A 27,655-nucleotide genomic window follows, 5' to 3' on the forward strand; every position below is an offset into this window, starting at 1 on the left:
TAAGTTCATGCAAATTACTTGAGCATGCTTGTCTATGTGCATTTATCTATGTGCCTAATAAACCACAATCAACATTTCAAAGATCTTGACCTCTGGGAAGGATGAATTTTTTAAGATGTAGAAAATACAAAGACATGGCAATAAAGTAAAAAATTAAGGGGAGGGCTCAAACAGAAAGCATTTCTTTATGCCGGTGATCTTGTTGTCAATATATCTGACCCATATCCATGATTTTAGATAGATTTCATATCATCTGAAAAATGCAATGCATGTTTCATTCCAACATATGGCACATTACAAACATTGAACACTGCTTTTACAAATACCGTACCCAATGGTATATAACACAGACATAGCAACCAGACAGACACATAGATATTTGTCCTTTTATTAAAATGGACATCTCTCTCTATTATTTAGTATATACTAGGGGCCTTCACTCACCAACCCCACAGCGTAAGCTACATGCCAGCCAGTTTGCGTCTCTGCCACTTGCGTATGTGGATTTCACTTTCACAAAACAACAAATCTTTTAACTCTCGCAGATAGGCCTCTTCATTAGGAAGAAACACTACTTTCCCCTGATGGCAACACGAATTAGACTATCTACAAGTCTCTGACTTAAAGTTCAAAGCCGAACAAAAACTGTATACTTCTGTCATATCACCTATGTCTATATATTCTATCTCTTTTCGTTATTCCGTTATTTCACCGAGTAATAATTTCTGTTTGTTAGCACTAATGCAATCTTTACTATCAGTTTTTTGAGACTTTCGAATTTTAGTACTTTCATAATCTCTAACCTGCTCTCCATGTGTATCGCGCCAATGTTTTTGAACCTCTTTACGACGTTCTACTTTGTCGTCTGCTCTTTGTCTTTTATTTCCGACCCCACTTGGAGCTGAGAGCAGGAACTGTGTCTGACAATAGCATTCACACGAATGAGAAGTGATCGGACCGTGGGCGTGATTGTAAATGTTTGAGAGGAGGGCGGGACTTGTCAAAATCACTTGGCAAAAAGTCTTGTTTTGCAGGATCTGAAATGATCTCTCGTGGGAGTAGAAATTATCTCCAAGAAAGTCTCATTCCAGGATTTCCTGTTATAATAGATTAGATACACACAGTACTTATCAAATAATACAAACAGTACACAACATGTGTTTCACCCTTATTGGGTCTCATAAGGTACACACACTTTTTGCATCTCCTTACAGGGATCGAACCTTGGACTTTAGGACCTGAGGCAAAGCCTGGTTCTCTTGTTTGGCAGGGTGCAGAATTACATTCTTTTTTAAGTGTGAATCTCAATCTGATTATTATTTGGTCACCTACCAGGTAACGCTTGTGGTTGGTCGGCCAGTGGGCAAACATCCACCACGTCCTCTCGGTTGCAAGAAGCAGATGATAGGTATGCGATACAGTATCTGCCAAATGATACAAATAGTATATGACGCATGTTTCGCCCTTATTAGGGCTTGTCATTTTTTATTTCCACACTAAAAAGAAAAGGTAAGAGACAATAATTTAGTTACATAGCCTTATGCTATGTTTGTCAACTTCTTTTCTTTTCAACGTGGGAATAACCTTTACTTTTTTTTCCCTTGCAAATACATGCTGACACAGCCCTTCACCAACTTCTTTCGTTTTAAACTTGGCTTTGTTTCAGATACAAAGTGGTCAACCTTCTGTAGAAAGAAACCTTACAATTTAATTCAATTTTATTCATTTCTGATAACATTCTTTGCTGAGTGTATAAAACCATATCTACTTTGCCTAACAGACAATGGCCAGATTTCCTGACAACAGTTTACTCTCAAAACGAGCACTTATTAGTCCTTGTAACAGTTGCTCTGTGGGAACCTCTATCAAGACCAGTGTCTGAGACCCGCAATCTGTCTAAACTAATTCCAGTGTGCATTTTAGATTTTATTCTTTTAACAGTACACATTTTAAACACTCAAAGTTTTAATTAAAACAATGATATTTTGTAGGATATAACAAATACTTACATACCTTATCAGCAGATTTCAGAGGCACAAATAACTCCAGAATTACACCAAGCTTCCCATATACAACATCAGACAGCAAAGGAATAAATAAGCAACATGAATATGAACAACAAATATTACAAGTGATTTTGACGTCTATTACTTTCTTGAAATTCTTGAGACAGTACTGTGAAAAAATCCTGGGCCATCTAAGAAACTTGTTTTAAAACTAGTTACCTGCGAAGTGTTTATCTCCTCATTAAAATATTAAATGTCATTAGAATAAATACAAATACACATTGATAAAATAACATTACATTTCTATTGTTTTTCCAAAACATATTGTTTATGATGTGATATACTCGCATCACCACAGGTTTGTTCCTAAATCACTCAGAGGCACCCTAGCTATTCCACAAACAATGCTCCTGATTTGAGACACATTTTTTTTAATCCAGTGAAGTTGATACAGTTGATCCAAACTGAAAGAGAATTTGTGGCATAACAACACATAGCTCCCCCAAGGGAGTTGCTACTGGAAAGTTGGATTTTTTTGAAAATAAATTCTGCTGTAAATGTGCATATCATACAGCCCAACAAAATCCTGGTTTTAACATTAAAAAAAGTATGTACTGTATAAGCATGTCCTAACTACAACATAGAATGGTTCTGGGCTCTATTCACATTCTCAAGTTGGTGTGAATGGCCCGATGAGCACCTAGCTGCCCTCACGTTACCAAAAAGGGAGGCCCTGAAAGTGCAACATGAGAGTTATCCTAAATTCTGCTTGTGAAGTGTTGTGGATTGCAAATGTGAGCCTCCGCAAAACCCCCACTTTTACTTCTGTTTGCCTCCTAGTTCAGAATGTTTTTTTTCAGCAGATGTTCCAATTCATTTATGTGTTCCATAGAATCATTTGCACAGGATTTTTGATGTATTACTAATGCAGACATAATTATGTGGCAGCCTACTAATTAAGGTGTCTAACTGGTTGCTTTTGACAAAATGAAAAAACCCAGATGAACATAATACTACTACTACATTTTATTCATATAGCACCTTTGCCATGCCTAACACTATGAAGATTAAGAATTTAAAGTTAATGAATGGTTTTATGAACATATTTTCAGCCATGCTTATAACCATTTTTATAAATAAGAAAAGTTTAAATGTGATTATGGAAATAACATAATTATTGTTGTCTTTTGGGACTTATTTCAGTTGTGGTTTTACATATCCTGCTATTTTAAGTCAGTCAGTCAGTCATAATCCAACCCGCTATATAAATGTAATGAATTATTATTATTATTATAGGGTCATGGGGGTCAGCTGGAGCCAATCCCAGCCAACACAGGGCACAAGGCAGGAACAAATCCTGGGCAGGGCACCAGCCCACCACAGGGCATGGGAAAGGCGCTATATTAATAAAATGTGTTATTATTATTATTATTATTATTACTACAACCACATATTATTATTATTACACACACACATCCACAAACCAAGCACACACTAGGAACAATTTAGGATCGTCAATGCACCTAACCTGCATGTCTTTGGACTATAGAAAGAAACCGGAGCACCCAGAGGAAACCCACGCAGACACGAGGAGAACATGCAAACTCCATGCAGGGAGGACTTGGGAAGCGAACCCGGGTCTCCTAACTGTGAGGCAGCAGCGCTACCAATGCGCCACTGTGCCGCCCCTGCTGTTTTCAAATTCTGCATATCTAATTATTCAATAGATATTCAAATGCAGCACACATCCATATGCCTGTTAGAATAATTTGGACAAATTAATAGACATAAAAAAACTTTGATAGATTATTTACAAACTAATCATTACTGTCCACTCTAAAATACTGTTTTCCCAATAAACAAACACTCACTGCCAAGAAAAAAATTGCACATATTTTTTTGGCTGGCCTAAAATTTTTATAGTACTGTAAATGGGCAGAAGTGTGTTTATATAGGCAATATAAACAAAGAGAAGGACAATTGGAATGGGGTTACAATGTCTCTGTTCCTCTCTTAGCTCTTTAGAGCACACTTCACTACTTGATCATATCCACAATACTACTTGATTGTTTGTAACAAGGATTCAACAACACCAACTCAAGGAAAAAAAAATCAGAAGTTAAAATCTCTCAAATACCTAGATCCTGAATATCCTACTACTCTTATCTACAACATCTACTATTGAAATGGATACTTTTGATTTGACCTAGCCTTCTTTATCTCTCATTTTGATTAGGTCCCTCTTCCTTATCTGTCCCTCAACTCATACCTCATTTATATATTCACATCAGGTACAATTATAGCTCAACAGAAAAAATAATTGCAACTTCACTTTTTTAGCTTAGAATTTACTCTAGAATATATTTCCTGTACAGACAGACACTCAAAAAGACCTTTGTCCTACTCCTACATGAGATACAAAATCATCTAGGTACAGAATTCTATAGGAGCGCTCTACTGAAATGTTGTCATCATTTATATATTATATAGCAAATTCTGTTTACAATGGTAAAACAATGATACAAAAAATCTGACAAGTGTAACTAGAACAAGTACAATCACCTCTTCTATAAAAATAACAACAAAACTGATATTGTACCTTAACCAAAATACCTCAAGATAAAATACATAAAACTTGTGTGCGAAGGAACTACACTAGTACAAATGTATTAACAAGCACATGGCCACATTTGGAAAAAGGTGTAAAATGCTTTCTTTACAGCTTGTTCAGTTCTGATGTCTCTACTTACACAGCTGCCTTATACTAGAAGCACATCATTCCTGAATATCATGCACTATTTCCTGAATTAAATGTGTCTCAATAGAAACATATGATATAAACAATTGGGTGGGAAGAGTTATGGTTTTCAAACAAACTACATTGTAAACAGGCAATCATTCCCTGGTTTTGGTTGGGATGGGGCTCCTGAGGGCAAAGTCAATTTAAATTAAGGATTAAAAATTCAGTTTTTATCTATATCTATATCTAAACCCTAGCTACATTCTTGAAAAAAAGGATTTCAGCCAGTGTTAGAAACAAGTAAACAATTTAGGCAAATACTGACACTGCTGAAAAGCAATTAGAGTTCAGCATAAAGATTCAATTTTAGTAGAAAACTAACTCTGAAAGGGTAATTAGTTTTTGAAAAATAGAGAAACACAGAACAGATGGACAAAAAGGGGTAAAATAAATCAAAAAAGCAAACACAAATCAAGTTTTCTGGAAATGTTTATTTAAGGGTACAGGAAAAAGGCAAACAAAACTACTCGTGTACGCGGGCACTAATTTTCTTACAATTATCAAAACAGTTCACAGAAAATGCTATCTACAGTATATCATTGTCAATAAAATGATACTATATAACTGAACCAACTGAAATGTACAAATTTAGCATTTCAATCTCTACTATACGTCATTCACAATCGAAACGAATTGTGCATTCCACTTCGGCACATTTCAGAAAACTGGGAACAGGAACAGAATTGCACAGTAATGATACTTATAAATATATAGTATATTAAAACATCATCAAATATAATCAATGCCATATAAATCAAAGCCCCATAAAACAAAGCTTTGACCAATGATCTATTCATACAATTACAAATTGTGCTAAATGCACATTTTGCTGAAGATTTACAAAATTCTTATTGATATCAGTACTGTACAGTGCTGTTTCAAAAGAGAGAGAACATAAATAAAAAATTATTATTGCTAACTGGTCATGTACCCATTCTAATGTACATCTCCTATTTATCTACACTTGCATGAAAAACATCATGGACAGATTACTCTGTCACTAAATGATTCTCAGCAAAGGCAAACAAATAAAAATGTATTTTAATCTTTCAGTAAAATAAGAAAAGCTGCTAATCACTGCAAGATCAGTCTGACAGCTTTATGTAAGGATACAGGTTTTACATACTAAGTCCGATTTAAAATGCCTAAAACGATTCACTTTTACCAACAATGCAAGTGTTAGCAGTAGACCTTTTAAAATTTTTCCAAAATTGGAGTTCATGCACTGTCAAGCTCTAACATCAAATTAAAAAAGAGAAAGCAAAAAGATTCCCAAGGCAGCAGAACACCCAAAAGAAACAAAAAGAAAAGCAGCAATTTCAGCAATGGCAAATGCTTTGAGATTGATAATTTAGATCTAATTTCTTCTTCCTGGCCTTCTTGGAAAGCAGACAATATAGGCACACCTCACAAACGTATCAGAGTTCTCAACAGTAAGTGTCGAGAATGTGTGAAGGCACACATTTCCTTTGTGCACTGCATCACAAAATGACAGCACGGAATAAAATAGAATGCAAATCAAAAACATGAATTTGCAAATAAGTCAGACTAATGTCACTGCTGGTAATAAGTATGTACCAGATTTCTACTAACTGAATACTACATTTCAGAAAGTTTAAATGTATAAATTTAAAGCAATCTGTACTAGAAGCTTAGCTTTCTAGTGTAATTTCAGAGTGTCAAAATTTAAACTCAACTTTGATCACACCCAAGAAAAAACTGGTATTAAGTTGCTGTATCAAACATCAAAATGAACTAATTACAAAAATTCAGGGTACAAAAGATATACATCTTCAGAAGAGATCAACTCTTTTCATATTAAAAAAAAGAAAACAAACAAAAAGGAAATATGACAATTACTAAAAAAAAGCATGCTGTCTACTTGCAATTTAATAAAAAAACAGTTCAGGCAACACTACACAGCAAATATTCCATTCACTAAATATTACATTTTTACACTTTATACTTTTTCACCTTTCTAATCAGCTCACACAGACTTAAGCGGAGGTATTCGTTTAAACGATTGCTTTGTTTTAAATAAGAAAAATTCAAATCACACTTGCGCAAATTACATGTTGATTGAATAACAATAGTCTGAAAAAGTGCAAACCCACTTAATAACACTTCATTTGTTTTTTTCTTCAACACTGAATTTGTCAAACTCAGTCATACCATTTTTCAAAATGTTCTAAACTATGGACCCATCCCTGCTTTGTGCTGGAATCATCACTGGAACTGCACCCGCTCTGCTAAGGTTGGGACCTGCTACCTTGGCCGATGGAAGATTTGGAGCTTGACTTGGAGGGCGCTCATATTCTTCAGAAGGAATTTTGTCATAGTGAGGCTTGAGGGAATATTCATGTAGGTTGGATGGTGACATGGAACCCAAGGATGAGCGATTACTGCCAACACTAGTAAAGCTCCGGGCAGTTGATGCACGGCTCTTGGGAGGTGGAACATCTTCTCTATTAAAAGAAAAAGAAAAAAAAAAAAAAATTGGTTTATTGGAATAAATCACTTTAACTAAAGCACGATTTCTATAAGGGTTACTTACAATTACAGCATTATCTTTAAAATAAATAAATAGATTATATCTCTATATCTATATACACCTATATATCTATCTATCTATATATATACACATACACATACATACATATCTATCTATATACATACAAAGTATATTAAGTATGCTTTATTTTAGAAAAAAATGGAGGAAAAAATTGCTTACTTGATTTCATGAGAAATTTCCTTCTCATATTTTTTTTTGTTACGTGTTCTGTACCAGCAAATGAGGATTATTGCAAGGGCAAGTAAAGCCAGAAGAGTCCCAATAATTGCACCAGCTATTACACCAGAGGTGTTTTTTGCTGAAATAAAAAGAACAAACATTGCGTAAGACATTATTAAATCTGCATAGTATAGGCTTTAGATATCATATTGAAAACCTTGCCACCTGTGAACAAGAGACATATGGTTAATCATGACTTATCAGCAAACTCGAAGTGAAGCACAAATTAAAGCATAATAAACCAAGACAAGACTAGTACTGGCAGGGATAAACTAAACAACAACTGATTAAATAACATTCACTTTTCCTATAAAACATCAGTGTGTATATATATTAACTGCTCTGTTAAACTAGTAATTGACCCTTTATAGGCTGAAATGGTATAAAAGAAGGAGAAGAAAATAGATTTGTGTTGTAAAATATTTTTATGCTGATTAGATATTAAAGTGCATAATAAAGTTGCCTATATTTAAATGAAATTATCTTGTTTGTGTTGGGGTTGCAAAGCAGAGCCAAACTAGAACATAGAGGGTGTGTTAAATTCATTACACACAAAACACATATATACACACAAAACACATATATACACACATACAAGCACACACCTCCCTCATTTGGATTGAGTGCTCTCTTTTCTTTGCCATGATGATGGTTGGCTAAGGAAATTTGGTTCTGTGTCTCCTCACATTTGTATCCAGTTAATCAGAATGTCATTGATTTCTGCTGGAAAGTTCCTATACACTCCAATCAACTTAATGGGCAATTTGAATGGGAAACATGCTTCAGTTACATTGTTTCACATTAATTTACAAGGGTGCCAACAATTGTGATGTGTTTTTGTTAAAAATATTTATTTCTTGATGAGGGCTTTGTTTTTCATTGAATGAATTTGTTTCAATTAATAGTCAGATGTTTCTCATTTTTTCAGTGCAAGATGACAGTTCTGAATTCAGCAAACAGTGATTTTTGCATGCTGGCTAATTTAAGATTTACAAAAGGTACATGAAAAGCAAGTTTTATTTTAATGTACGTAAAAATAAGTAAATCAAAATAATAATAAAAAAGTATTTAAGGCTTGTGTTGGTTTATTAATCCTCTTGAAGACCCAATAAGGGGAACCAGGATGATTCAGAGAAAGCAGTTTTTACTAGTGGCCACATTGGTTTCTTTGTTCTCTTTTTTATTCAATATGTGTATTAATATAGCACTTTTGTATTGGGGAATGAACTTTTTATTTTAATAGACAGTTGAAGATTAATAAAGACTAGCTTAATTTATATGAAGATCCCAGTTGTAGCCTTCTCTTTCTAATTAACAATTATGTCCCAGAAAATTCCTGTTTGAATAAGACATCCAGGAATGAGCATATGCTAGAAGCCAAAACATTTTTTATACAGTTTAAGCCAGGAACCAGCACAGGTTCACCATTCCTGCTAAGCGAATGTCCCTTTGATCAATTTGTTATATATTTACACCAATATAAATAATACTTCATAGATAAAACTGATGAAGAATTCCAAGGAAGTATTTATTTCAAAGTATGGGCTGTCTGCAAGACCCGATATTAAGGAATACACATAACTGCATCACTACAACCCAGAATAAATACGTCAGCATATAAATCTGACAAACAAGCAGAGAACACTCATCTCACCATGGTTGGTAGATCAGTTTACACATTGACAGTTACATGTCTCAGTCTGTCATCTAGATACCTTTAAGAATTTATGGTCGTGGCTGGTCGACTTCAAATACATGACTCAGAAGTATGTTCCATATTTTTAGATTCTTTTTGGTGAAAAGTGCTTCCTGGCTAAGTGTTAAATAAACTTCTGGTATGCTTGAGTATGCACTTCACTACTTAACTCGAGGAATTTTTGGCAGATCAATTTTTTCAATGTCTTTGAGGTCCTGAACTAGGCATCCACTGCACTTTATTTGCCCAAGATGAAAATGGTTAGGGCCTATAACAGTACAAGGAAAGGAAGAAGCAGCTAACAATTCTTAAGATCTTCTTCATATCATTTGATAGATTTTTTTCCCCAAATTAACATACTATATGTTTGATAAATCAACCACAGCTCAGAAATGAGTCTGCAGGTCATGAAAAGTAATGATATCCCATAAACCAAGTACATGCTGTTGACACAAGTACGCAAAATAAAATGTAAGGCTGAGGGTGCTCTGCTTAGTCAGGAAGGGTTTAATGCATTTTCTACTGTCTTTGGGTAAGGGGTATACTAAAATGGCAGCAATCCATTTCCTTTTCTCTCCTCCTGATTATCTCCCCCATTATTGTAGCATATTTGTTGAAAGATTTTTCTGGAAGGGATATTCAGTTTTAATGTACTCTTAAAAAAAAAAAAAAGAAAGAAAATTCTAGTAACAGCACAGAATCTTTGCTTCAAAGCCATAGACTACAGCTAGACGCTGAAGAGAGTGACCCTTGATCTGTTTGAACTCTGTCTAGGTAAATCAATAACAACTTTAAATGAACAGCTATGCAAACGAGAATGCCCAGTTCATTAATAACCATTCCATTACCGGAAAAGGGTTTGTTTTAGTGTCTTGCAAAAAACAAGTAATGTTTATTGGGTGTGAGGCTATACAGACCACAAGTACCAAATCACATATATTTTAAACCAGGAAAAAGGAGCTTTTACCCAGTAAATAAATGAAAATTGAAATCAATCGAGCTTTCATAGCAATTCAATTTCACTTCTTATAAAAAATAATGAAATAAAGTGAACTTTTATACTAAGAAAATAGCCTTACTGATGTTTAAAACCAGCTGGCTTGTTGTCGATATTTGTCTTGCATTTCAGATGTTGCATTTTCAATGATAAAACCTCACTATTTAAAATATAAATGACTTAACTTTTTGACATTTTGGAAATTAAAAAAAATGAAGACTATGAAGTTTCAAGATAAGGGACAGCAAACATTTAACGTCATACATACAAGAAACACCAAACCTCATTTTACTATTATCAACTTAATCACAATACATAACAAGGAAATAAGAAACTATGAAAGGCACAAGAACCTGGCCAAACACGTTGCACACGTACACTGATGCAATATTCTCCAGCTTCATATCATATAAAAAGTCATTTAAGACAGATAACTTGTAAGCTAAATTAATTTGAGCTTTTAAGACTGAATTCTTTTCCTGGTTATGCTAGATACCACACTGTAAGCTTGTAATTAGTCAAGTAAAGGAGCAACAGCATAGCAGCGCATTAGCTAATTTCACCATCCATAAGGTTCCCTATCAAACTTTGCCATTACTAAGAACTGTACATGGTATAAGACAGAATTCCATTGTCTTTTTAATAATGCTTACAAGCAGATGAAATTAAGTATTACTCTTGGACCATTTTGAAACAACAAAAAATTTGATGAATCTCAAATCACCAGTTTTGTCAATAAATTTAAACCAAAGTTTAGCTGTGTCTTAAGAATTAAGAAGTATTTTTTGTATTTATATATTTCAAGCCTAAAGTTTGGTTGCAAAAACAAGACATTCTTGTTTTTTATTTTTTGCATTGAATTTTGTGTTTATTTCAGTGTTTCAACCGGCAAATGAGCATTTACTGCCCTTATAGCTATTTGTTTTTCTTGTGTGGTCTAAGGCCTTTGTTCAGTAGTGTATATAAGTTACATACATAGAAACATTAAGCATATGTGTCAGAACCAAGTCAACAAAAAAGGTTTATATATTAAAAAAAAAAAAACACACACACAATCAAGTTTTGTGCCATTAATTATTTGCTAAATTTTGAATTTCACTTGAGAACTAGACACGTACAAAGAATGAATTTCATCTAATCAATACATACCAGGACTAGTCCCCTGCATATGCTACAGAGAAAATTTGCAGGAAGATCAAACAGAAAAAATGCAGTGAATATTAACAAAAAAAAATATCTAAGAGTATAGCATGACACAACAGATGCTGTAGTTATTCATTAGTAGTAAGATTAAATTATTCTTCATGAACAATTGAACATAAGCAGGGTTTAAGCGTGTGCCAAAATGCCTGAAATAAACAATCTCTGCATGCAAAGGGTTCTCTCAAGTTAATGAGAGAAATTTAATTACTGTTTCATAACTGGGGATAAACTTGGATACATCACTATGACCCAGAATCCAAACAATGGATATAATGAAAACAAGTTGATAGCTAAAAGTCAAAATGACTTTCAAACCAGTGCCGTTACTATTATGTGTATGATATTTGATGATGTCAAGGGTCTAGTTTATACGGATTACTTACCTCAAAAGATCCCAGTCATCAATAGCCTAATTTGCCTTGATACTGATGGCAGTCTAACAGAGAAAACCTAAAGGAAATTAATGATTGCCAAGATGCAAATGGGGATAGTGCACTGCTCACACTGTACAGGTGAAACTGTTAATTTGAAGAGAAGCTACAGAATGTGAAGCCCTTGTAGAGAACACTCACCCAAAGTTGTATACACCCAGTAAAATTGGAGCTGTCAAATCAACACAACTTGAACTTCCCCTATACAGGCAGAATATCGAAGTACCATGAGAAAAATAAGTGCCAAATCTAGGTGAATCTGAATCCAGTCTCCCTAAGCGGCAATGATTTTGCCAACATGCTGTCCCATATCTAAATATTTAAAAGCAAATTTCCTGGACACAAGGACATCACTTAAGATAAAAGCTATGAAGGGGTATAAATAAATCTGACCATTTTTATATAAAAAGACAAAAAAAAAGGAGGAATTACACAAAACTAGAGATAATTAAATGGAGTAAAAAGATTCATTTGATGTAGAAAGTGTATTTGTATACTTACGTGGAACTACAGATAGGTTCACAATACACTGGTCTGTGCCCGCTCTATTTGTTACCACACACTGGTAAGTTCCAGAATTACCATCTGTTAAATTTTTTACAAATAAAGCTCCATTGTCTTTGCACGAAGAAGGAAAAAAAAAAAAGACAACACAGTTGATCATTTTAATATTTTAAACTACAGCATTACTATTACATTATGATGCATATTTCAATATTTCATTAAATCAAATTAAAAATAAAAGTTAAACTAATATCAATCTATTATACCAATTTGCTTATTCAAATTTAGGATAAAGGAAAGCCGGTGCCAATTCTAGTAGCCTTGGCTTGTTCTCTTTGCACCAGGTATTACTTAAGAAAATGAAACATAAATACTGTACGTACAACAGAATATCTGATTTATTTAATAAAAATCTGCTACATATTCTACTGTATCTATTTATCCATATTACTAACCGAGAATGGTAAACCGGAAGGCATGGACGCAGGTACACGGCGATGGGACCATGAGACATACTGCGCAGGCACCTACAGCGCGCGTCTCATAACGCGCCCATAGCTAATGACTAACGACACAGACACACAAAAAAGAGGATTCTGCGCTGCACCCCAGAGTCAAACGGAAGAGGCTACGGAGGCCCCACAGGTCCACAAAGATAGTACGGAAGGCGCGGGAAAGTACGAAAGGCGCAGGTGCCTACAACACGCTTCTGAATAGGACATGAAGCAACAACGCGCCCATAGCTAACGACTAATGACACAGCCACACAGAAAAGAGGATTCTGCACTGCACTGCACCCCAGAGTCACACGTAAGACACTATGGCGTCCGCAAAGGTCCACAAAGATAGTACGGAAGGCGCGAGAAAGTACGAAAGGCCCAGGCGCCTACAACGCGCTTCTGAACTAAACGTCCACACTACACAGCATGGTCCGGGTAATGAGAATAAATGAACTCTCCACATTAAACATACGGCATCCTCACACGTCCAAACCATATAGCATATGTGAATCACATTACAGTGATGCATTATTAACGGTACAACCACAGAAAACGCTTCGTATTAACAGTAAGTGTAATTATCCATATTACTAACGGTAGTCAACAGATAACTAATGGAGTCACGGTCACGGCTCCAAAACAATCCAGCTCAACTAATGGAGCTACAAAAGCGAGCCCGCATGGACAAATACAATGTACATACACGCCTACAACGCGTGTCAGAAACTGCGGAAGCAAAGCAGGCACGGGTTCAAAATGAAAGACAACAACTGACGGAGATACAAACACGAGCCCGCCTGGATATAATCAATGAACGCAGGCGCCTACAGCGCGCGTCTGAAATGCCGCAAGCAAAGCAGGCTCATATATCTAACATTCATCAATGTTTTTCGGGTTACCCAACACCGGGGGTAGGTTAGCGAAGCGAGCAGGGGGAGGAGCCCCCTTGTATTTTAATAAACAATGACAATTAATAGATAACATGACAAGTGTAATAATTACTAATGACAGAACTTACCCAAAACGGCATTCTGAGGCAGAGTTTTTGTGTCAGTAATTTTTGACCACGAATATGACATTGGCGCTGTACCTTCACTCGATAAGCATTTAAGAGCAATATCCTGAGTGTTCTCTGGTGTTCCCTCAATGTAGCATCTTGGGGTCGATGGCTTTACTAATAAATTATAAAAGTAAATAAATAATAAATTATAAAAGTGAATTTCAATAGAACAAAGTGACAGAAAAAAATTAATTGCATCATTTAAAGTCAAATGAAAAGAAAAAAAAACATTTTAAACATAACTTTTAATAGTTAAAAATCTAAGCACACAAAAGAGCTTAAATAACACTGAATTGCTTATATGTTGTGCCTTAAAAATTTCATGCCAGGAAGCATTTGATGAGTTACAAAAACATTGTTCATATCCTCCTTTTGAAAGGAAAGAGGTGAACCATAATGGGACTCACTGTTTGAACAGAAACCTTTGCTTGTATCACTGGAGAGAAAGCTTTTTTGATAATAAATTTTATAAGTATTTAAATCTATCCATGTGTACTTGGTTTTTTTTTTTTTTTTTTTTTTTTTTTACATAGAACGGATAGGCTCAGAATAGCACAGACTTATTAAGACATGATCCAATATCTTGGACCCAAATGCCTCATAAAATTGAGTATACAGTGTAGCAGGGTTAAGTTGAGCTTAATGCTAACCTAAATTTCACTTGCTTTCCAAGAAGGACCACTGCCTCTTATTAAATACACAAGGGAAAGAATTGGGCTGAAACACTGTTATGTCAAACTTTATACATTAGCTAGCCCCTTTCACAAATTAAGTCCACAGCAGGTATTTAACTAAAAATGACCACATCATGGCCATGTGTGGAGGACTAAATCTATTTTACATGAATATTAAACTGTCCATTTCCCAGGGTGAGAACTGGGGTGATTTCAGTCAAATCTATTTTTGCCAGAGAATTACTTTGACAAGTAAGCTAAATATCATATAGGTCTAATGCAAGATGTGCTCACTTTAATTAAAGTGGCCAGCTCCAGCAGAAGTCAATAGAGGTTTCATTATTTGCAATGTTGGCCTTAAGAAAAGCTATGAAATTAGATTCTGAAAGAAGGTAACCACCCTTGATTACTACCAGTAAGGAAGTTGTTCCTTAGGTTTTAGGAACAGTAAATAGCATTATAAGCACAAAAAAAGAAAGATCTGAATGACGTGTTATACAGAAACAGAAAGGTCATTTAAAAGATAATGAAAACTGTCCACATCAATGGTTTTAAGACATTAACACTTCCACTAGGATCCTCTCCCATTTTAGTGTGTTTTAATTCTACTCGGTAAAACCCTTAATATACCTCCTGCTATTTCTCAAAATTGTTCTGTTTATTTGAAAGTTTCTTGCACAAATAATTAAACTCTACAAATGGCACTCCACTGTCTTCTGCAAAATGAAACTTGAATTCAGGAAAGGTAAAAATGATTTAAGTTCAACAACTGCCCATCTATCTGAGTCTACAAACTCATTTTAATTAAAACTAATATGTATGCAATTTCTTCATTTCTTCTTGCAGTCATGATATCAATATTATTTAGTCAAACAGCTTTAGTTACCTATCACATTCAAGGTAATTTTTCTGTTTCCGTTTCCTGGAATCTTCTTTACTCTGCATTGATAAGTCCCAGAGTCTGTAGGTTTCAAATTGGTTAATTCTACTGAAGCATCGCCACTTGCGGGATCTTGGGAGCTCAAGTGAATGCGACCTATTACTGGGTCATAGTACTTGTCATAAACCATGCCCGCAGAGTACATAAGCAGCTACAAAATAGAAAAATGTTATATTAAAAGACATTTAAATCAATGCATTAAAAGGTAAAGAATGTTTATATGTAAGAATATGTAAACAGGTTACGAAAACCAGTTACATGGCTTGATGTAGTACAGTACAATGGTTAAACTTTAAGGAAGTCATAGATAAACAAAGTAAAATCTATGGGCTTAGTTACAAAAATGTGATTTCCAATTTATGGTTAAACATAACACCTACTGTAACACACTAAAAGCTGCAATATCCAGAATCTTGAGGACCTGGTAGGTATCAGTTTCTAAATCCACCAGATATCAGAACATATTACATATTATTATAGCATGTCAAAGTCCTGTTAGGCAATATGTGGAATCTAAATGATTTCCCAGCATTTTCACAGATTTACTAAATAATAAAAAAAGACATGTACAGTGCCAATATATAGTATATACAGGTGCTGGTCATAAAATTAGAATATCATGACAAAGTTGATTTATTTCAGTAATTCCATTCAAAAAGTGAAACTTGTATATTAGATTCATTCATTACACACAGACTGATGTATTTCAAATGTTTATTTCTTTTAATTTTGATGATTATAACTGACAACTAATAAAAGTCCCAAATTCAGTATCTCGGAAAATTAGAATATCAATTAAGACCAATGCAAAAAAAGGATTTTTAGAAATGTTGGCCAACTGAAAGGTATGAACATGAAAAGTATGAGCATGTACAGCACTCAATATTTAGTTGGGGCTCCTTTGGCCTGGATTACTGCAGCAATTCGGCGTGGCATAGAGTCGATCAGTCAGGGGCACTGCTCAGGTGTTATGAGAGCCCATGTTGCTCTGATAGTGGACTTCAGCTCTTCTGAATTGTTGGGTCTGGCGTATTGCATCTTCCTCTTCACAATACCCCATAGATTTTCTATGGGGTTAAGGTCAGGTGAGTTTGCTGGCCAATCAAGAACACGGATACCATGGTCCTTAAACCAGGTACTGGTAGCTTTGGCACTGTGTGCAGGTGCCAGGTCCTGTTGGAAAATGAAATCTGCATCTCCATAAAGTTCGTCAGCAGCAGGAAGCATGAAGTGCTCTAAAACTTCCTGGTAGACGGCTGTGTTGACCTTGGACCTCAGAAAACACAATGGACCAACACCAGCAGATGACATGGCACCCCAAACCATCACTGACTGTGGAAACTTTACACTGGACCTCACGCAATGTGGTTTCTGTGCCTCTCCTCTCTTCCTCCAGACTCTGGGACCTTGATTTCCAAAGGAAAAGCAAAATTTACTTTCATCAGAGAACATAACTTTGGACCTTTTTGTCTTTAGCCCAGGCGAGACGCTTCTGACGCTGTCTCTTGTTCAAGAGTGGCTTGACACAAGGAATGCGACAGCTGAAACCCATGTCTTGCACATGTCTGTGCGTGGTGGTTCTTGAAGCACTGACTCCAGCTGCAGTCCACTCTTTGTGAATCTCCCCCACAGTTTTGAATGGGTTTTGTTTCACAATCCTCTCCAGGGTGCAGTTATCCCTATTGCTTGTACACTTTTTTCTACCACATCTTGTCCTTCCCTTCGCCTCTCTATTAATGTGCTTGGACACAGAGCTCTGTGAACAGCCAGCCTCTTTAGCAATGACCTTTTGTGTCTTGCCCTCCTTGTGCAAGGTGTCAATGGTCATCTTTTGGACAACTGTCAAGTCGGCAGTCTTCCCCATGATTGTGTAGCCTACAGAACTAGACTGAGACCATTTAAAGGCTTTTGCAGGTGTTTTGAGTTAATTAGCTGATTTGAGTGTGGCACCAGGTGTCTTCAATATTGAACCTTTTCACAATATTCTAATTTTCTGAGATACTGAATTTGGGACTTTCATTAGTTGTCAGTTATAATCATCAACATTAAAAGAAATAAACATTTGAAATACATCATGAATTACATGTGTGTAATGAATGAATCTAATATACAAGTTTCACTTTTTGAATGGAATTACTGAAATAAATCAACTTTGTCATAATATTCTGATTTTATGACCAGCACCTGTACTGTTTTTTGAGAGAAAAGCTGGCATTTATTTCCAGTATCAAAAATCCTGAAATGCTAGTACCGTACCATGTAAAATATGGTGTTTTCTGTATACTGCACAACCCTACTACAGGCTTGCCAACAGAATCAAGTTTACTGCATTTTCTTGAAGTGGACTGTGGGTTTGGCAGCATTGACTGGCTCCAGTAGCTATCAAAAAGATATGACCAAAGCAGCTACTGTATACAAGCAAAGTAAGCAAGTAAACAATCCTGTTCTATACAGCACTTAAAAATTAAGCATCACAATTTAATAATTAAGCTACTTTTATATCAAATTAGAATGCAATAACTTTCTTTAATACTTGTGTAGGACAGACTGGCATTACCCAATTACCCTTAGCACTCTAGTCTTTTGCTTAAGAGACAGCTGCCAGATCCTCTTAACTTCAGTTAAAGTGTCAGTGCTCTCCCTATAGTTAGGGCCTCTTTGGAATGCAGTTTCTGGGTCTGATCTGACAATACTGATCAATCACAGGCAAAAATGACATTGAGGGATGTCTCCATAACACACCACTTAAACACTTGGTCAGTGAACAAAGAGCCATACCTCAATGACTGACGACTTTGACGAACAAAACTTTGCACCAATTCTCAACCAAAAGGTTAGTCTTATGTGTGCCCAAGAAACCAATGGCAAAATGTCCACACCTTACTTTATATCTCATTACAAGCACTACATCAGGGCACTCTACAATATGCTTAGTGCTCTCCACCTGGCCACCTCAGGGTGTGGTCCCAACAAAGGCAGGAGCAATCCCTTTTACTCTAAAGGACAACATGGTGCTGGACTGTAAGAGTGGAAGACAGTCTGTGACAAAGTTAGATAAGAATGCCACAAGTCCAAATTTTGTTAACGTAAAGCAATATGCATGAGAAAAAGAGACAGAACCTAAAGTCACCCATTTGTCTTACTGAAGATGACAGTCAACTGATCACAGACTACCCAAGCAGACATGAATTCTATGCTCACAAATGAGAAAACTATAGTACCACCCACAATTAAAAGGCATAATCAAAGTAAAAAAGAACAAAGAAAAAGTGCACTTAAAATCCTTCCTGTGCTTGAGAAAGCTGACCCAGAAGAAAGAACAAGGCATGACCATAACCCTGGATTCAACAATATCCAAACCATAAGTACACCTACTCTGATTCCAAGAACTATTGAGTTTAACTTAGTTCTTGGGGTAAAGCCAGCTAATGCATTTTGTTTATTGCTATCACTGTAATCATTTCATAATTCAGTAGGAAAATTCACAGCAGCGTCTCACTCCCTGTGTTGAGGGCTTAAACCACACTGGTGCTGACTAGGCTTGAGCACATAAATGTCAACATAATGGTGCAGACACCTGAAATTTCATAACTAGCTAAAAGTTATCCGTCTTGACCACATTAAAAACATCAAAATTCATGAGTTATGTGCCTTTTTCTATAGGAGAGAAGATCAAAATAAGCTAGTGCAGATTTATGTTCAATGTTGTTTGTTACTGCCCTCTGTCTATCCTCACTTTGTATGTCCATCTTCTATTATACTTATGTTAAACATAAATTGTATTATTTGGTTTAATGCAGCAAGCATGTTTAAATTTTTTTAAACTGAAAAATAATCTATCACTATGTCTGAATCACATAAAGAGAAAGTTATTTAATGTGGACTTTCACCAATTTATGAACCTCTTTCAAAAACACATGAACCTTATTCAAAAATAGTTGGATAACATGGATTAAGCCAATTACTGGAGAGCCTCCCTTTACGTTACAGCACACCAGTCACTCGTCCCTGGTCAGGAAGCCAAAGTCTTTCTGTCATGTATAGACAAAATGCCTATCCTTATTTCTATGTATACATTTCAGTACAGTTATAGTTTGTAAAAATGTAACCTGTTTAGTTTTAAGGCTAAAATTTAATACTTTTATAATTTAATGACATTTAAAATGAAGGCTCAAAAGACGAATTACTGTAAAAATCTAACTATAGGACTCTGTCAGCAACAATGAACACATAAAATGTTAACGGATTTGGGATCGAATGTGGGAGACAATTTCAATTTACAGCAGCCTACAAAGTTAAAGATAAGAAAATGTCACTTTTGTGAGGTTGTATATCCACACCCTCTTTATTTACTAAAGTTTGTCTAAGATTATGTTCACATTGTAGCACAATCAGTTTTTTCACTCATATGTGACAAAAAACAATTTTATTACAGAAGTGTGCTTTAATGGGTTGGGGGCTCAATGTTTATTCAAATTTAGTCAATCTTCATGTTGAAAATCAAAATGGATTACAGCAACAGTTTAGTGTGCCAATAGAAAAAAGGTGGTGGTGGACTTAATAAGCATTTGGGCAAAACTGTCACCAGTATATACAACCCAAATTGCTCTGTGATTTTTGATGTAAATGGCACTCCTCATGTATTATTCTACTCATATCCTGGGACAGATACTGTCTTGACTTTCTAAAAAATGACAAACTACTGATCTGCATTAATACTCTCCAATTCTCATCCCCAACCAATCCTGGCTCCTCTGCATTTCTACAGAGAGATACTTTATGTATATTTTATGCATCTTTTCTCTTATTTATCTTCACAAGCAGACAAATTCACACACATCATGTACTGAGTATGGTTTGTGTTCATAGGTCACAAATGTTTGAGAATTTCTTACTTTTTTGTAATTAACCTGGGCATGCAGTGCACATTCACCATAGATATCTGTACACAACCGTATCATATTTAGATTGCTTGCAAAACCAATCTGACCGGTCCAAAAATATCTTGATTAGCCAAAAATCAGGATAGAGTCACATTTATTTGCAGCACAAACATTGCCTAACACAATTATCCCTCTCAAGAATTTTTTTTTTTTTACAAATTTCAACATATGGATATCAATCTCTGGATTTTTTATCTCACAGAAAGCACAGTGGTGAAGCTGCAGAACAACTTCTAGGCACCTCATCCAGAGTACAGCAGCCCCACAGGGATATTTGTTTTTGTTCACAAAAATGACTGCATTTCACATGAACATTCTGTAAGAGCTGGCATAACGAAGTGAGGTTAAAGAATTGATCAGACATCGAAGCCTTAATGAACTGGAATTAAATGTCAAGGAAACAAATTGGAGTTCGACATTAAGGGAAAAGATCATGCTCACTTTTATACAGCAAATGTCAAGCTACAGAAACAGTAGAAAATTTAAATAATAATTTTATTTATACATCACTCTGTTATGGAAGTCAACACATCCATTACTGTCAAAAGAGCTCACCACAGTTTATTCTGAAATATATGTGCAATTTTAAGACACAGTAAATAATTTTGCCATATTGCTATCCTGTTATCAATAGGGTAAGTTTGGAGGTTATATTATTAATGCTTACTGTGTTTTACATCATATCCAAAGACCACAACAATTTAGCTTCCTACAGGGACAGCTGAAGTCAACCAAAATACACATCACATGAAGGGCCACGTGACAATGAGAGTTGGGTATCAGCATTATTTTGTCCATAAGAAAATACTATGAAAGTCGCAGGATGGTTGGAAGAGCAAAGTGACTTACCATTGTATCCTTACTTTGAACATCAGGTGGTAGGAGTACCCACTCTATCCCTAATTGTCCTATGTCGCTTGATGCAGTTGTAAATTTGCAATCCATTACAGCAGTTTCACCACTGACTTTCTCGAGAGAAATTGTATCGGTTGATTCCATTGTCAGTCCATAAACTGAGGAAAAAAAAAAAAACAACAAAATTACTGTTAATTGTGTGATATAACCAACTACGATAGTTGTTTGGGAGATTGTGTGAGTTGGGTGAAAATTATCCAGGAAAGGAGGTGCACTACTAAACACGATGCTAGATAAGCATAGCTTAAAAGGATTAGTTCGGTATTTTTCAAGTGAAGTTAGTTCTTCACAATCTTATTATATATTAGTTTGCCACATGAAATTGCATTCTAAAAGAGAAGCATATTTTATAAGTTTTTAAAAACACTCTTGCATTTTATAATGGATGTATTCAGTAAGTTCACCTCCATTTTTCATACTGATTTGTGTCAAGATTATACACATCGCAAAACAGCATATCCATGTCATTTTAAGGAGGAAAAACACACACACACACACACATAGCAAAACACGTTATTTTGGAAAGTCATGGCCAAGCAAGTTATTGACATTGAATGTTGATTCTCAGATGTGAACTGCTGTCTATACAGAAGCATATATCATTATTATGCAATGATATTCCCCGCTACCACCGGATTAATAATGCACTCATGTGCTTCACTGAGAATGAATAGCATAATGAGAGAAGCAGGAGTAAAATTAGCCACTTTAGGGTGACTGCTGTTGACGTGGCACTCTAAAGGACTTTCTGGCTTCTTCAGCTGTTGCTCGCTTATGCACTAAGGCTGTTTATTGCCAGGTCTTAGGTGGGAAGAGCAGTACCACGATACAATATAGTTAGACTCTCAGTAGCCTGAACTAAAATTTTGCACAACCTTGTCAATAATGGGTATTCGTCTGCCTTATTTTTCTCAAATATGCATGGATAATGCACTGGGGATGCAAGTCAATATGGGGGCAACTCAATAATTATTGGGAGAGGACAAAAATAATGTACAGCACAAGATACAATAATATCACACATATAAGTAAACCTCCTTGTTTTTCAAAATTGTCATTAACAGAGTGGGACCAGCCAAAATCACATAAGACAACATTCACTGCTGTGCATCTTTCATATTTTTTAATAACGTAACTTTGTTTAGCAACTTGACCTGTGAGAGAATATCCAGGCAGAGGAGTCTCTGCAAGAACAGGTCAGCCATGCGTGCTGAAGGCGCTCATCATGGTCCTTAAAACGCCACAAACTTAAAAATAGGCACAATGAACAGTGCATTCAAGCTCTGAACACACCATGAGCACACTGTGCAGGTGGTTTGGCTTATTTCACATACTGTTATTGAAAATACAATGCACTGTTATAAGTTCACTTCTGATTACTGTTATTTATACAAAGTACGATTTAGTTCTTATGTGCTCCTTTCAATATGCTGCCAGTGGGTATGAATCAAGCTCATGTAGGCTAAACTTACAACACTGAACATAATGGGGAAAAAGTAAGTACCCATTAGTAGAATAAAAACCATACGATGTGAGCATGCATCTCTCGGTTATTACCAGCCATTGCAAAAACATAACTGCTGAAAAAACAATTGCAGAAGCAAAAGAAGGATTATATGATGACTACAGTTTGGCACTGGGGGCTTGTTAGTGTTGTCATAACTTCACCCAAGGCTGTTTGCAGACAAAACAAACAGGAAATGTATTCTTGCCTCAAGAAAAATAGTTGCAAGAATACATGATAAAATATAATTTTTTAGTTAGTATTTTTAAACACGGATGGGATATTGTCTTAAATCAAAACTTTCACTGCTTCAAAGTGGACATATTTGAAAAAGCCCTAAAACTTACCATTGACCTATGAACCCTGGGACCTTTTACTCCATTATAAGCAACAAAAACAGGCAACATATTTTTTTAATGTAAAAAAAATAAAAACAATAACAATAAAAGCTTCACTTTAGAACAGATTTTTAGGTGGCTAATAAATGTACACAATGATTGTAAGGATAGTAAAAGTGCAGGATCCTGCAAACATCTCTCCTTAATTACAGTATCTGTGTTTAGGTGTACACATGCAATGGTTCAATCTCACTGCTGCCATTTGAAACTTGTTATTTTAGTATTGCAGTTGAGTTGAATTATAGCAATGAATAATCAAATAAGATCAAAACAACAGAAAAGAATAACATTCTTAAATTTACACAAATACCACAACAAATATAAACCAACATAATTAAGTTACTCAAAAAAAAATATAGTCACTACAAAATCAGTTCAAGTTCTTCTACTGCCATAGTAAGTTATGAGATTAGCGCTGGCTTGCATTTCTGTTGCATAAGTTGCTGAGACAACATGATTCCTAAAACAGAAAAGACTTTATAGCAAATAAGTTCCATCCCCCTACAATAGCCCCACCTACGTAAAATTCAGTTCTGAAAAACTTCTGCTCAGTTGCTTATAGTCCAGGCAATATCCTAAACAGGATTTGAATTTTAACACAGGCATCAAACTACCACCTTCTGGCCAATAATAAGTTTATCGTCATGTGTACATAGTGCAAAGAAGATTATAACTTATACTTTGACTATTTGCATATGCATTGCATGCTGACACATACTGCAACATAACTGTGTGTATTTGTTCTTATAATTTATGACTGTTCAACAGCCTTACATTTTGTGAAACTGTCCCCTATTCTACTGGTGCGAATGCCAATGATCCTGTATTGTTTTTGCAAATATACTGTTAACTAACACACATTATTCATACAAGAATTATACAACTGTAAAATTGGGGAAAAATGCTTTACCTTCCACGAACTTGCAGGGGCATGGCTACATAATTTTGCAGCAAGAAATACAGGATCACCTTGCCCCAATGATGTAATGATAGTGGTTCAGAGCACAATATCTCACTGTTGGCTTTATCAATTTCTAACACCATCAGCTACATTCAATTTCATAAGTCATTTTAGCAGTTTATGAGCAGACACAGATTTAATGCAATTTTTCCTTCCAATTTTAAATTTGTGAAAGTGTGCTCCCATGCTGACTCCATCTTTAGTTTTTAGCAGCATGGAACAGTATTAACACAAAATCATGAAGGTTTTTCTGTGAAACGTCTAAGATCGCACATAAGATGGATAGAATCACCAAGCACAAAGTGACACAATATAAAATATGTTACACAGTACAAAATTTACAAGCTGTCTATGAGGTAAACCAGATGACTCTGTAAACACAAATACTGCAACAAACAAGATGGCCTAGTCAGACAGATTTCTCTTCAGATAATCTTGTGTCACTCTGTTCTCCCCCAAGCATATTATAAACCCCTCTGCACAAAGAAAAGAAATCTGTAGCTAGGCAACATTCAAATATTGAGCTTATTATAGTACTGAAAAGGACATTCATCTGAAGAAATGGGATTTACTCTACACTCTACTAAAATGCAAATTCTGTAAAGAATGACATATTCACGATGAAAGTAGCCACAATACACCAAAACTGAGCAAAGGAAAAATGCTGAATTGAATATTTTTTAAAAACATTCACAGTCAATTTGTAGAATATAGACATTATAAAAGATATTAAGTGCAACATCTGTTATGTGTCTTTTTACTGAGACCTGGCTTGATAAAACAAACTATTGCTTTGTCTGAAGGTGCACCAAATGGTTTGTACATTCCTTCACAAGTTAAGAGGTACTGGTTGAGGAAGCGGCCTTGGAATAATTCTGAGTGATGAATTGAACATTGTTTTAAAACTTTAGGTGAACTCATATCCTTTGAGGCACTCAAACAGATTCCAGCACAATTGTTATATTTGTGCTCAGATCACCAGGGCCATATTCATTGTTAATTTGTCAGTGTTTTATTTAATTTGACTATAAAGTATGATCATGTAGTGATAATGAGATTTTAATATCCAAACAGATGTGGTAACTGACACTTTTAGCAAATGTTTACTTACTTGTTAAGCACAAAAGGGTTTTGCCAGTTTGTCAATTGCCCAAATCATTTTCATAACCATACACTTTATCTAATTACTGTTTACAGATGCAAAATTCAAAATTTAAACATTACTCCATTAAATGAAGTTCTCTGATCACTACTTAATTATGTTAGATTTGTTTTTGCCCTCTCCTACACAGTCACAGATTAAAACAAGGATAGTGCATCATATAAATAGGAACTCTGCATCAAAATTTACTCAAACTTAATTAAGGAAAGCAATGTAGATCAGAAGACATCTAATTATAATGTTACTTTGAATATACACACACACACACACACACACACATACACACAAATATATACATATATAAATATATACATACTATATATATATATATACGAGGGGGGGACCCAAAATAACCGGAATTTTTGTTGTTGTTAGGTTGGTACTTGTAGTACATGGTTGGGCCGCTAGGGCGATCTAGTTACACTCCTCACAAGTCAGTCTGCCAAGTGCCATCAGTCTGGAAGTTTGTGCTTGTGTTCAGTGAATTTTTTTGTAAAAGTAGGTTGCGCAACAGTGTGAGAAGGAAACGCCCTGATTTGTGGGAGTCGGGCGAATGGTTCTTTCATCGTGACAACGCTCCATCTCACACTGCTCTCAGCATTCGCCAATTTTTGGCAAGAAACGATACGACAACCCTGAACTACCCACCCTACTCACCGGGTTTAGCTCCATGTGATTTCTTTTTGTTCCCTCGGATGAAAAAAGACTTGAAAGGAAGGCGTTTTGCTGACGTCGAAGAGGTAAAACAAGAAACGACCAGAGCATTAATAGGTATTACTTCAGACGAATTTAAAAAATGTTTCGAACAATGGAACGGTTAGATAAGTGTATTTCCGCCAATGGAGAGTACTTTGAAGGAGACTAATTGTAGTTTGTACAGAAAATTAAATTAAACACGTTTTAAAAATATTTCCGGTTATTTTTGGGTCCCCCCTCGTGTGTATATATACAGTAATCCCTCGCTATATCGCGCTTCGCCTTTCGCGGCTTCACTCCATCGCGGATTTTATATGTAAGCATATTTAAATATATATCGCGGATTTTTCGCTGCTTCGCGGGTTTCTGCGGACAATGGGTCTTTTAATTTCTGGTACATGCTTCCTCAGTTGGTTTGCCCAGTTGATTTCATACAAGGGACGCTATTGGCAGATGGCTGAGAAGCTACCCGGCTTACTTTTCTTTCTCTCTCTCTTGCACTGACTATCTGTGATCCTGACGTAGGGGGTGTGAGCAGGGGGGCTGTTCGCACACCTAGACGATACGGACGCTCATCTAAAAATGCTGAAAGATTATCTTCACGTTGCTACCTTCTGTGTGCAGCTTTTAAGTATGCTGCACGGTGCTTCGCATACTTAAAAGCTCAAAGGACACGTATTGATTTTTTTATCTGTCTCTCTCTATCTCTCTCTAACTCTCTCCCTCTCTCTCTGCTCCTGACGGAGGGGGTGTGAGCTGCCGCCTTCAACAGCTTTGTGCCGCGGTGCTTCGCATACTTACAAGCCAAACAGCCCTATTGAATTGTTTGCTCCTTTGAAGAGGAAGATATGTTTGCATTCTTTTAATTGTGAGACTGAACTGTCATCTCTGTCTTGTCATGGAGCACAGTTTAAACTTTTGAAAAAGAGACAAATGTTTGTTTGCAGTGTTTGAATAACATTCCTGTCTCTCTACAACCTCCTGTGTTTCTGCGCAAATCTGTGACCCAAGCATGACAATATAAAAATAACCATATAAACATATGGTTTCTACTTCGCGGATTTTCTTATTTCGCGGGTGGCTCTGGAACGCAACCCCCGCGATGGAGGAGGGATTACTGTATATACATATATATACATACACACACACACACACACACACACACACACAGTGGAACCTCGGTTCACGACCATAATTCGTTCCAAACCTCTGGTCGTAAACCGATTTGGTCGTGAACCGAAGCAATTTCCCCCATAGGATTGTATGTAAATACAATTAATCCATTCCAGACTGTACGAACTGTATGTAAATATATTTTTTTTAAAGATTTTTAAGCACAAATATAGTTAATTACACCATAGAATGCACAGTGTAATAGTAAACTAATGTAAAAACATTGAATAACACTGACACCCAGGCTCCCTGCTCAGCTGCACGCGCAGGCAGGCTCGCTCGCTCTCAGCTGCATACTCTC

The 27,655-nt window shown here is 35.8% G+C and overlaps 1 protein-coding gene across 4 annotated transcripts in view; it reads right to left on the reverse strand.

The window, feature by feature from the left end:
• The window catches only part of cxadr (CXADR Ig-like cell adhesion molecule), a 145,840-nt gene that overhangs the window by 60,712 nt on the left and 57,473 nt on the right, over positions 1–27,655 (reverse strand). For 2 of the 4 annotated variants that reach the window (XR_007934839.1, XR_007934838.1), the window contains exons 2-7: positions 21,395–21,558; positions 15,549–15,753; positions 13,947–14,102; positions 12,426–12,542; positions 7,538–7,676; positions 6,979–7,271 (exon numbers count right to left, since the gene is read on the reverse strand). Coding sequence is in view for 1 of the 4 variants with exons in the window: in XM_051927085.1 (XP_051783045.1) it covers positions 6,995–7,271; positions 7,538–7,676; positions 12,426–12,542; positions 13,947–14,102; positions 15,549–15,753; positions 21,395–21,558 (1,058 nt within the window). In the remaining 3 variants the exon portion in view is untranslated. Of the gene's footprint in view, positions 1–5,217; positions 7,272–7,537; positions 7,677–12,425; positions 12,543–13,946; positions 14,103–15,548; positions 15,754–21,394; positions 21,559–27,655 lie in introns of those variants that run through there. The other 2 variants (XR_007934840.1, XM_051927085.1) reach the window with 2 other exon arrangements.

The sequence above is a fragment of the Erpetoichthys calabaricus genome, chromosome 4, assembly GCF_900747795.2.
Source record: "Erpetoichthys calabaricus chromosome 4, fErpCal1.3, whole genome shotgun sequence".
Lineage (NCBI taxonomy): Eukaryota > Metazoa > Chordata > Cladistia > Polypteriformes > Polypteridae > Erpetoichthys > Erpetoichthys calabaricus.